At 49.4% G+C, this 12,168-nt stretch overlaps 1 protein-coding gene across 1 annotated transcript in view; it reads right to left on the bottom strand.

Annotated features, from left to right (window-relative positions):
- The window catches only part of IGF2R (insulin like growth factor 2 receptor), a 117,392-nt gene that overhangs the window by 11,332 nt on the left and 93,892 nt on the right, over positions 1-12,168 (bottom strand). Inside the window, exons 34-41 of the mRNA XM_087425066.1 lie at positions 11,824-12,080; positions 11,302-11,520; positions 9,592-9,741; positions 7,009-7,170; positions 5,522-5,729; positions 5,022-5,168; positions 3,745-3,979; positions 2,486-2,622 (exon numbers count right to left, since the gene is read on the bottom strand). Coding sequence (XP_087281192.1) covers positions 2,486-2,622; positions 3,745-3,979; positions 5,022-5,168; positions 5,522-5,729; positions 7,009-7,170; positions 9,592-9,741; positions 11,302-11,520; positions 11,824-12,080 — 1,515 coding nt within the window. The remainder of the gene's footprint in view (positions 1-2,485; positions 2,623-3,744; positions 3,980-5,021; positions 5,169-5,521; positions 5,730-7,008; positions 7,171-9,591; positions 9,742-11,301; positions 11,521-11,823; positions 12,081-12,168) is intronic.

The raw sequence follows: 12,168 nt of genomic DNA on the forward strand, positions 1-12,168 counted from the left end.
CCAACCGCCCAGCTCACGAGGTTCATGACTCCACACCGCTGACCTTCTGAGCCTCGGCCTCCTCACGTGTGCAACAGGAATACCACCTAAGTGTGCAGGCTTCCTAGGTGTATGGTGTATAGAAAATGCCCTCACGATGTGTGCCTACAACAGGACCTCAGTTCACGGCAGCTGTCACCCCTGCTCCACTTTTGTACAATTTCTGTGTCACTTTAGGTGCCTTCCCGAACTGTCCCCTCATCTGAGCTCCCAGTAATAACAGGGCAGGTCCTAGACCTCCACCCTACAAAGCAAAAGGCCAGAGACAGAACAATTCTGGTTTTCTCGGGTCTTCTGGCTCTACGTCGAGCTCTTTCCGCTTCTGAAAATGACATGGTAAAAGGAACAGCTGAAGACCCTAACTCGCAGGGTCTGAGAGGCAAGTGAGCACACGGTTTTAGCTACAAATCTCACAGCGTGGCGACCAGGTCAACTCTCATGCTGGTGCCAAACTACTGTGAGTGGCTGCCTGGAGCGCCCTGGGGGTGGACTGAGACCAGCCTGGCTCAGCAGAGAGATAATGGCTCTGGGGGCACAGGGCAGGTCCCCAGGACGGGCATGCATTCTCCAGCCCCCGCCTCTCACACACGTGCGCCCGAGGCAGGGGCTGCAGAGGAAACAACAGGACTGCCGCAGCAGCTTCCCACGTGTTCTCCACGGGACACAGCCGAGGGACGGGGACGGCTCACCGCAGGTAAGAGGTGAGGACCAGCCTCCGCTCGCCCAAATTCAAAGCTGGGCAGGGCGAATCTGTTTTCAATACTGGGGTTCTGTATACAATTTTCAAGAGTTCCACAGCTTTAAAGAGAAATTCTGGGCCGGCCCCATGGCTTAGCGGTTAAGTGTGCCCACTCCGCTACTGGCGGCCCGGGTTCGGATCCGGGCGTGCACAGACACACCGCTTCTCCGGCCATGCTGAGGTCACATCCCACATACAGCAACTAGAAGGATGTGCAACTATGACATACAACTATGTACTGGGGCTTTGGTGGGGGCGAGGGGAGGATTGGCAATAGATGTTAGCTCAGAGCCAGTCTTCCTCAGCAAAAAGAGGAGGATTAGCATGGATGTTAGCTCAGGGCTGATCTTCCTCACAAAAAAAAAAAAAAAAAAGAAATTCTTAAACTGCTGTGGTATGTAACCAAACAAGGGGAGGCCTCAAAAATGTGGACGCCCCAGACTCATTGGGCAATACACTCAACCTTCCACGCCTCAGCTGCCCCATCTGTGAAATGGACTCGAACACCCACCCACAAAGCTGCTGGGCATTACACATATAGACAGCACACCTGTCGGTAAAAGGTAGTTCTCGGAACAAAGAATCTGTTTCTCCACCCCCATGTGGATGCATCCCCCTTAAATGAACCGTGGGGACACTGTGGTTGTCCTTAGACAGCTGTCCTGTTGGGGCCCCAGAGTAAGAACCCACCCCGTGTGTTGGGGACTGAGAGATTACTGCTACACTTCCAGTGAAGCCTTACACATTCTAGCCACTCTCTCAGCTGGCTGTGGGAAACTGAGGGCAGGACTGGTCAAACACCCACACATAACTCTGAGACTGCAGGAGAGAGACCTCCTCAACCCCCAGCCCTTTGTGTGCCATGCGGAAATGGCCGCAACAACTCAGAATCTCCAAAGGAGGGCGAATCACGGGCTGAGAGGTCCGGCCACTCCCGTCCGTGGGGCGACTCTCCCCGACGACCAACCTGCAGAATCTGATTTTTGTCAAGAGGGGCAGTGGTTCCCTCAGAATTCCCTTTCTCCATGTCAACAGGTCGAGCTCTGCTAAGTGCTACTTAAGTGACCCTATGGTTTAACCAGGACAACTCGGGGACTCCACTCTAGTCTAACAGGCAAAGGTGTATGTCTTTTCCTTACTGGCCCCCTAACATAGCCCAATTGTTCCTAAACTACGAAAGTCCTACCCTCCTCCTTTAAATAATGAGAGGTAGACTCCTTCACTCAACAACCAAACGCAAGATGAATTTTCTATTAACGCTATTAAAAAGAGTTTCATTATTATTTTCCAAATTAAGACATTACAACAATGGATCCCTGAATTCTCTCTACCAAGTTCTCGTGTAATGGTTTGGCTTTCCCGAATAAACACTCACGTATGTATATGCAGGCTCAGGTGCTCGGCCCACAGCCAGAGCCAGGATTCAGAGGAACCCTTGACACCCTGACTCCTCCTGGGTGGAAGCACATTCCCGAGAGAGCTGAGCCCTCTGCACACACACTAGGACCTGGCGTCCCAGAGAACATGAAGGAGTACTATTCTAATATTCCCGGAGTTGCCCAAATGCCTGAGAAACAGTCACGGGAATAGTATCTGGAAGTTTCAACCAGCCTGTGTTGACCCCTCCCAGTCACAGGAGGATGCCCTCACCTTCCCAACTCAGACGCAGCCCCAATAACCACGTGTGACAGGGCCCCGAGGCCTTACCTGAGACATCCAGCCTCTGCGTGTGGACAAGGCCCAAGACCTGGACCTCGCCAGATGCACTCCTTCTACAAACGCTGGCTCTGTCAGAGCAGTGGAGGGGCCCCTTGTATATTTTCTGACACAGGTTGATATAGTACCTATAAAACATGCACAGGGATGGGGGAGAGGGAGCCAATCTCAGTCTCCGCCCTGACACCCTCAGGTGCAGCTCTGTCCGTTACTTCACAAGAAGTAATCGTTCTGAAATCCAAGGGTCCCACGGCACCTCTGAACACAGCACTGAGAGATTTTCAAAGAAAGAAAGGGGGGCCGGCCCCGTGGCTTAGTGGTTAAGTGCTCACGCTCCGCTGCTGGCGGCCCGGGTTCGGATCCCAGGCACGCACCGATGCACCACTTCTCCGGCCATGCTGAGGCCGCGTCCCACATACAGCAACTAGAAGGATGTGCAACTATGACATACAACTATCTACTGGGGCTTTGGGGGAAAAAGGAGGAGGATTGGCAATAGACGTTAGCTCAGAGCCGGTCTTCCTCAGCAAAAAGAGGAGGATTAGCATGGATGTTAGCTTAGGACTGATCTTTCTCACAAAAAAAAAAGAAAGAAAGAAAGGGCAAAGAGGGGCCGATTACAGAAGAAGGGAGGACGTCAACCAGGCACTCGGAGCAAATCCTGAGACGCCGTGTGGTTTAGAAAAAGGGCTTTCGAGTTGGGACAGGCAGTGGCTCAAATCTTGGTGAGCTGTTCACCTTACCTAAGGTTACTCAGGTCCTCCAAGTCCATGCTCCCCTCTGCGGTGAGGACTGACAGATTAAGCACACCTGGCAGAGAGCAAGCGTTCCACACGTGGAGCAGTCAGTACAATTAAGGAACCTCGGGCCAGTACAGCCTAAGGAGTTCATGCCCAAGAGCTGAGAAAATTAACAGCTCCGTAAACCCAGCCATGGATGGCTGCCACTCACAAATATAAATCAAATCAGGACTAAATGATCAGGCCAACAGCTGACAACCAGCTTCTTTTGGTTCTGAAGCCCGATTTCTGTTCATCTCTGCCTTCAAAATTGCCTACCATGCACAGGCTGACACCTCTGGGCTGCTCCCAGGAGCAGAGAGGCATTCAAGCCATCGTGAGCATCAGATTCACATGGCGGTCCCGCCCTTAGAATCGAGGTGGACCACGATGGGCCCACTACCGTCAAGGGTGTCAAGTTCCCGCACGCTGAGAGCACCACGTCGCGGGCGAGTGGCGAAGGGTACTCACGAGGCTCCTTCCTGGACAAAGAACCAGGACCCGGTGAGGGAGGAGAGCAGCCGGAGGTCATAGGTCTTGTGCTTCTGGATGAACTTGCACTCCATCTTCTTCGGAGGGCAGACGACTTTTGTTTTCCACTCAAATGTCACCTCACACCCACGAACTTCACTCAAGACCTGTGGTCTCCCGATGTCAGCATCTTCGTCGCACTTAAAGATGATGGTAGAGGTCCGGGCGGCGTTTGCTGGCAGCAGCGAGTAGAAAAACTGTCAGACCACAGCCTGTGTCTCACGGGTTTCTTAAACTCCGCTCCCTATGCTCAGGTCTTACTGACCCTGCCCACCATTGGCCGCTCCACGCTGGACCTCCTTTGGTTTCATTCACGCATTATCTTAACCCTAAATAGACCAAGTTCGCTCAAGGCACAGCGTCTCTTACTGCACTTCTTAACCCCGAGGCACTAGCCCAATTCCTTGTAGACAGGTATTCAATATTTGACTAATGTACAAATGGTAACAAAAAATAAAAAGAGAAACAGTAAGACACCTGTAATTATCCAAAAATGTGTCATCCAACAGACCAGGAGAAAGGTCCTGTCAGAATAAGCCTCAAAACAAAATGATAGTAGTCCCCTGTAAATTTAGCATTTGTAATTCACTAATATATATCATTTTGTTCCCTGATCATTTGCAAAAATTAAATGTTTCATGCATTTATCTCACCTCACTTTCCTTAGGAACTCACATCTGTCTGTGCGACGCACTTTAGTAGGATGTGCTCATGTCACTGGTCTCTAAGCATCACAGGAGCAAGGGCACAAAGTCTGGCTCACCATGAGACCCCCAGCCCCTGCCGCGTGCCCACCCCAGAGCAGAAAGTCAATGAACGAAACCACTGCTACTCCTGATGACTCACTCGCCACCCTGCAGACCCACGACGGGTATCAATTTTGCTGAGGCATGAATGTGAATCACCACTGCTGACAACTGCTATGTGGACACAGGTCCCTCGAGCTAGTGAGTGGACCTGGGTGACTACCCAGGGTTTGCATCTCAACCCAGCTCTGCTGTGGTCTATGTATACGGTTACTCAATACATCCCATGGAGCGATTAAAAATGTCCTTTCTTTATAGAAAATAGCCCTGAAAATAAAAAGTTATACACAACAGAAATATTGCCATTAACTGGGAGCGCCACAAACATCTGAGCTTCCTATGAAGCAAGGCTTGAGCGTACACTGGTCTACCGCACCAGTCTGTGCCCAGACACGGAGCTCTCCCACTTACGGTATGTACAAAATCCCCACTCGTGGTCTCTGTCATAGTCTGCAGTTGTAGAGCACCACAGCTTCGCCCTGCTCTCCACGACACAATCCTCATAGCTCTTCCCATTGAATATGAAGGGGAACACACAGGGTTCACCTTCATCAGTTTCTGGAAAAAAGAAGATCTGCATAACCCAGATTGCCAAAACGACACTGACTGTGCTTGCCACGTGCAATCATTTAGGATCGCCCAATGAGGATCCCCTATGGAAGCGGTCACCTTAAGCCACCTTGGGGACCACCAGGCCTCTCGGCCACAACGTGACAAGCAGTTCACAGGCCAGAGTGTGTTTCAAGGCCTGACCACGTGCACTCGGGGCTGTCAGGACGTAACGTCCCATGGTCCAATCCAAGTTCTCAGCACTCACAAGATGTGGAGCTTCATTCCCCAGTTTTCTCCCGCTGCCAGGTCTAATTTCATGTTTACCAGGAATGTAAGACTCGCCCCATGCAAAGATTTACCTGGAGGGCAATTATCTCCGTTGGCGTAACTTAAAATGACAGCTTCGTCCTGGTGCCTGTAGTCCAGTGTCATCGATGCCAGCCGTCCAAAAGATGCCCCCTTGCTCCCGGACAGCAGACAGACACCTCCGTCCTTACAGCCTCCTTGGTCCAGGCCTGCCGCGGCGGTGCACACCCCCACACTGTAAGTGCGCGAGTCTCGAGTCACCTAGACAGATGGGATCATGCATGGCTGTGACTGCGTCTTCAGGCGGACAGGGCGATCAGGGCAGGGAGTGGGGCTCACCCTACGTGCTGTGCACAGAACCTCAGCGTTCACCTCCCTTCCCTCGAGCCCTGGCCTTCCTCAGGGGGGCAATGCCCTGCCTGCTCTCTGGGCATCTCCCTCCGGCCACTGAAGGATCCATACCTCCCTCCACCCCCAGGCCCAGCCTCCTTCTTTCTCCTGCCCCCTTTTGGTGGCAGACTCAGTGCTGGCAGTCCTCTGCAGCCGGGCTGGGGTAACGAGCCAGCCGTGAGACCTCAGGCAGCTCACCCTCTTCGTAAAGCCCACGTCTCCCTACCTGTAATGTGAGGAGTGGTGAGGACTGAGTTAACAAGCACAGAGTGGATGCTCTGTAAATAAATGTGCACCTTCCCTTCCTCGCCACTCCGCCCTCTGCAGGCTCACACCTGCCGTGCACCTGTCAGGAGGGCCTGTGGCCGGGCAAGGTCTCCATTACAGGATTCAGGGCACTGGCATGCGGGCACATGATTCAGAGCTCACCACTCACCAGATGCCGTCCCCAGGGAGGGGCTGGGATCTCATGGGCATGGTCCACAGCCATGTGATTTGGTAACATCTAGATCACAGGCCTAGAGGTCTAAGGCACCCTGATCACCAGTGACCCAAGCTGACCACAGCCTCATCAACATAACAAACAGTCCACGACACGCAGGCCGGGAGAGCAAGATAGGACCAAATGCATCTCAAGCCAGGGGAATCTCCTAGCTCCCTCCACCCATTGCCTCTGTGGCCAGTGAAATAGCCACCTCTTTACCCAAAGCCAGGCTGGAGACAAAGGGGGAATTCCACGTGGCCTCTGCCAGCCGCACTCGACCTGGCCCTGCCCCTCATGGGTACATGGTCACGTATGTGTCCCCGAAGCACCTCCTATTCTCCATCCGCAATGTGAAGGGTCCCCCTGCTGACCTCACTGGGTCATTTAATCCTCATGAAGCCGTAAGGAATGAAACACTGAACCGTGAGGCACAACTCAAGTGCCAGCTGTGACTGGTCAGCCACACAGTCCAGAACCCGCCCCTGAGAGGCTGACCCTGTGTACCCAGGACGGGGGCTAAGACCACCACCCTGCCATGCACTGTCTCAGTGACCACATATCCTCCAGCAGTCACAAATGCCATGTTACCTAAAACACAAGAGGCTATCAGAAAGAACTGAGGCCACTGCGTCCTGAGATCCCCAGGCTCCGGGTGAGTGGCATTACCTTGAAGGTGCTCTTGGAAAGGCTGGACAAGTTGAAGCTGTAGTACAGCTGTTCATCCGTCAGGGAGCAGCCCTCTGTTCTCACTTCATCAGGACAGACAAGCGGGGTCTCCCACTCGAACACAAAGTCACATTCGCTGGTCCTCAGCAGCTTAGGGGTTCCCTGTTTTGAAGAAGAGCACAGGTCTCGGAAACGTGGGTTGGGTACAGCATCCTCGCACCGCTCTTCAGCCCCAGCAAGCGCCAGAGACACCTGCCCCTGGGACTGCAAGCATCGTTACTACACCTGGGAAAGAGTGTCTGTGGACACAGCCACGCAGACGGCCAGGCGCTCTGGGTGACCCACAGCAGCCTGTCTCCAAAAGGGAGGGGCAGTTGTCATTACCAGCTGCAAGGAACCAATATTGCCCTTATGGCACTGGCAGGCAGCCTTGCCTGCACACCCGGAACCCCTCGGGGACTCCAGGCCATCGCCCAGTACTTAAAGAGACAGACAGTCTCAATGCTCCGTGCTACCAGCTCAAAGGAAGAAAAGGAGAGGTCTTCAAACGTCATGACAGAGAGGTGTGCGAAAATGAAACCTTGTCATCACCCAGGAGGGAGGCAAGTGCTCCAGTATGCTCATAAGTGACATCTCCACTCCGCCATTTCTAGAAACTGAGGAGATTTACAATAAGGGTGACACACCACACAGCCAGACATTCCACAGGCCAAGTATCCTGAACCAATGCATTTATTCCCTCCCTCGCTCAACAACGACCACAAAAACAAATGAGGCAGCTGGTCAGGTATTTCATTTTTAGCGGCTGCTGAGGATCTTTTGTTCCTAGAAACTCAAGTGGAAAAAGCATTTCCACCGAAGACAAAAATCACAGGGGAAGAAAATCTCTTTAACATTTTTCCAAAACTGGAATCCACATTCAGGGGGAGAGCCCTCGTTTCTAAAAACAAATAAATGCTGATCACTCGCAACAAGCAGCTGCTCTGAGAATCAGCAAGTCCAGTGTACACCCGCCCTGAAGACCTGCCAGCAGTTTTACAGATAAGCAGTCCCACCTTCTTTATGGGGTCCAAGAGTTCCTCACAGGTGCAGGATCTTTAAAAGATAATCTCCTTTTAAGAATGGAACATTACCGCAAATGGAAGCCTTTCTACAGATTAAGCCATGCTGCTTTATAGGGTGGGCGCCTATAGATGCGTGTGTGTAGACACACCCACATCAACGTGCAGACAGTGTATAAGGAGACAAAAGGATCTGACTGACCACACTCCGCCTTGCCTTGATAACTCACAATTATCTTTCCGCCCAACAGTTAGTGAAGAGGGACACGCCCCAGGGCTTTGCAGTGCTTTGGGTCTCTATATAGAGAGGCCCCAGACAGCAATGGTTTGGTCTTGCCCCCTCTCTCAATTACTGTACTGTCCCTCCTTGTCAGGCAGCTGCCAGGTCACTTCCTGCCACTGTCAACACACCCATACCTGGCAGCCATGGCTCCTTTTCCTACTACAGGTCAAGAATTGAGGAAGTCCTCTTACTGAAATTACAAGACACATTACAGAACCATAATCCATTATCTGAACTCCTAGGGCCAGATGAGCCTTAGAATTCATCATCTTCAGGATTTTAAGAGGCAATTGGGGATATATATTTCTAATACATAACTAACACACACACCCACACAGTCCTGTAATCAAGCACATTAATATTTCTGCAGCAAGATGTATGAATATTCCCATTAGGACAAATCTGGACCATAAGTAGCCTCAGTTCATTCACGTCAAAGGACTGTAAATTATCAGAGTTTTATGGACCTCAGAAGCACAGATAAGGGGTTGTGGAGCCGGGCTGCCTGGAGCAAAGAGCTCTCCATCCAAGCAGCAGGCAGGGGCCCAGAGCCACTGCAGAGCTGCATGACATCAGGCATGTCACCCAGCCGTTCTGAATCACTGTGAAATGGCAGCCATAATCTACCAATTTATCTCCAGTTCACAGAGACAGGTCAAGAGAAAACACATGCAGAAACTCTTTATGACAAAACAGTCCTCATTATTATTGTTAAAACTGAAGCCAGTACTATTTTTAAAATGCAAAGAAAACAGAAGTCAATACCTTCCTTAGAAGTAAAATGTATGATTTGTTGTATTTTGATTCCAGAGGTCTTGTTGTGTTTGCTAACTCTTGAATTTTAGATTATATCTTGAATGATTACAGCTGCTAAAAGTCTAACTTCCCAATAAGAACAAAATCAGCAATGTCATAGTTAAAAAAGAAAAACGAAATTATGACACTTTTATACATTGGTAGGCAAAGCTGAATGCCACTTCTATACTCAAGTCTTTCATGTTTTTAAATTATAGTGAGTCCCTACATGCAAAATCTGCCCTGTTAACTCATGGTGACCTTATGCATTGCTAAGTTACTGGTTTTAAGCTACTCAGATGCACCACTGATGTACCGTATGATCCAAGGTAGACATTTCATATACAGGCAACCTTAGACTGGAAACATGCTTTATGGGTTTCCAGCCTCTGGCTCGCTAATCCTTACTGTAGCCTCTAGATTGTAAACAGGCGGCACACTTACCATGCTCACACCTCTCTTACAGTGAAATGCGATCAGCGATGTGTAGTTGAAATGCCTGTCTGCTAAGCAAGGAGTACTACTTTCAAAATTCAAGTAAACTTCATTGGCTATGGGATTGAGGATTGGAGGTCCTGTGACTCGGCCAATATCCTACACGAAGAAAAAAGCAAAAAATACGTCAGGAAATTCACTGTTTCCCAGGTTTGTGGAATAAGAGCTAATAACAATTGCAAAAATGACCTTATCCATTTTGAAAATGAGTAGCATCTAAAGAAACTGGGTTAACAGTACCTCACTCGAGAAGTTCTAACATTCAGATGCTACGCAGAAACCTCTGAGTTCAGTGGTTATCAGCTTTGATCCTACAGTTAGTAACACTGGTTCTATTTCTACCCAGAGTCAATTTTCAAAGATTCCAGGCAATAGAAATTTCTCTCTCCAGTCATATCAAGAACACTGCAAAGACTTCTATCACCTGACGGCCGAAGGCAGGAACCCACACATCAGCCCCCGTACTGAGCCATCTCCTCATGCCAAGCACTGCACTGGGATGGTCTGTTTACACAGCAGTGCCCTTTGGTACACCCTTGGGGAGGGCACAGGGCTTTGTCACTTACCATCACCTTTATTGCTTAGCACAGCCCCTGACAAACACTGGCTGCTCAGTAAGTATCTATGAGTAAATAAACAGATGACTGAAAGAAAGGTGAACAGTATATGCGTGATGAGTGCGTGTGTGTGAATGAAGCCACAACACTCTTCATTCACCACGGTGGGGCATGTTCAGACCGCAACGACACTGTCCAATCAGAAAACTTACTATAATTTTTAAAATCTAAAAAAGAGTAGTCAAGCAGGAAAATACAGCAGATCAGACCTCTCAGAAAGTGACTCACATCAAGGATGCCAACCTGCACTGCTGGAAAGGATGATACAAACATGCTTCCAACTAAGAGTTGCTTTATCCAGGCTCACTATTTCTCACGTACCCATGGCTTTGTTAAATTTATATCATGGCCAATACCCCTACCCACTCCCAGTGTTTCTCAATGCCACAGATATTGTCCATCTTTTAAAAAGACATCTAAATACCTAGATACCACTATTCAAAACATAAAGATAGAAATATAAAAATAGGCCACTTTTGAGATGCATTTCAAATAATAAAACATACCAAGGATTTGACAAAACATGGAGATAACTCATGAAAACAATTTTTAAAGATCCAGATCTATACTAAAAAATACTAGTATAAAACCAAACTTTCCAGGCAGAATATTTAGCTATTGCCCTTAATTATAACTCATTTACCAAAGAAAGTGCCAACATCTCAGAAGCATTTTAATTACATAAGACATGCATTTCAAACAAGGACATCAAGCTTTGCCAATGTCATTTCTTGCGACTTTACATAAAAATTTCTTGACCTTGAGACTCCCAACATGGTACAAAAGAATGTATCTGTACACATGTTCACATTTTCTTCCACAGCTCAAAGACCCTCTGGCCACCATTATCAGCTGATGGCTCAACACACAAATCCTTACATTAATCTTCTTCTACTGAACCCAGAACCTACACAGTCCCAGCTCATTTCTCCATTCTCTCTGCTTGAGTAACTCTCTCCATTGAAAGCAAGAAACACAACATGAAGGTCAGTGTTAAAAATCTTGCAAAAATTGTTTCCACCCTTGGATTTCCCATACTTACTATAGGGGCACCATCGACGGGAACTTTGCACACAGCGGCTCCGGCAGGACAAGGCACCCCGTGCATAGGATTTAGTGGCTGGCAGATATTGATGTAGAAGTCGGGGTTGGTGTCAGAGTCGTCATCCTCGCTCTCATCATATGCTTCGTAACCCCCAGTGCGGTGGATGAGGGGAGACAAGTCAATAATGGAGCTTCCGTTTCTTACGGAACATTCCGTCTATTAAATAGGAAAGACCTCATTGGAGTCTACAATAAAATATTCCTAATCACCGTTCAGTTACCCACAAGAATTGAAAAGCTGAGCAAAAAAAAGCACTAAGCGTGGCTTAATGTCCCCATATACTCGGTTATATAACCTTGGGCACTTTGAACCAATTATTATTGAGACCATCAGGAGTGGATGAGATACACTGGGTATCTGCTGGCAACCACGTGAACATCAATAAAACTGGTGATGGAACCTGGGTGCATCTGGGCTGTGGGTTTCTCAGATGTCACATGTGCCCAGCCCCAGACTCACCACCTGCTCGCAGGCCAGAGGCGTGTGCCAGGAGAAGAAGAGCGTGCACGTCTGCTTGTCGAGGGAGATGAGCATGGGCCTGTTGGTGGGCCTGGCCTCAGGCCTACACACAAAGCTGATCACACTCTTGTAGGTCAGGCCGGATTTGGAAGGACAAGGGGATCCGTCCTCATACTCCAGCTGCAAGACCTGATCCACGTAGGTCAGCCTCTTGTTTGCCTTGCCCACACTGATCCTGGTCTGCCCAAAGCAGGCCCCTGTACCAAATGTGAAGGGGGAGGAAAAAACACACAATTATGAACTCAAATGACCAATTTTCTCATGAGAACTTTCCACAAATCCAGA

This window comes from Ceratotherium simum, chromosome 38 (assembly GCF_057802395.1).
Source record: "Ceratotherium simum simum isolate JZ-2026a chromosome 38, ASM5780239v1, whole genome shotgun sequence".
NCBI lineage: Eukaryota > Metazoa > Chordata > Mammalia > Perissodactyla > Rhinocerotidae > Ceratotherium > Ceratotherium simum.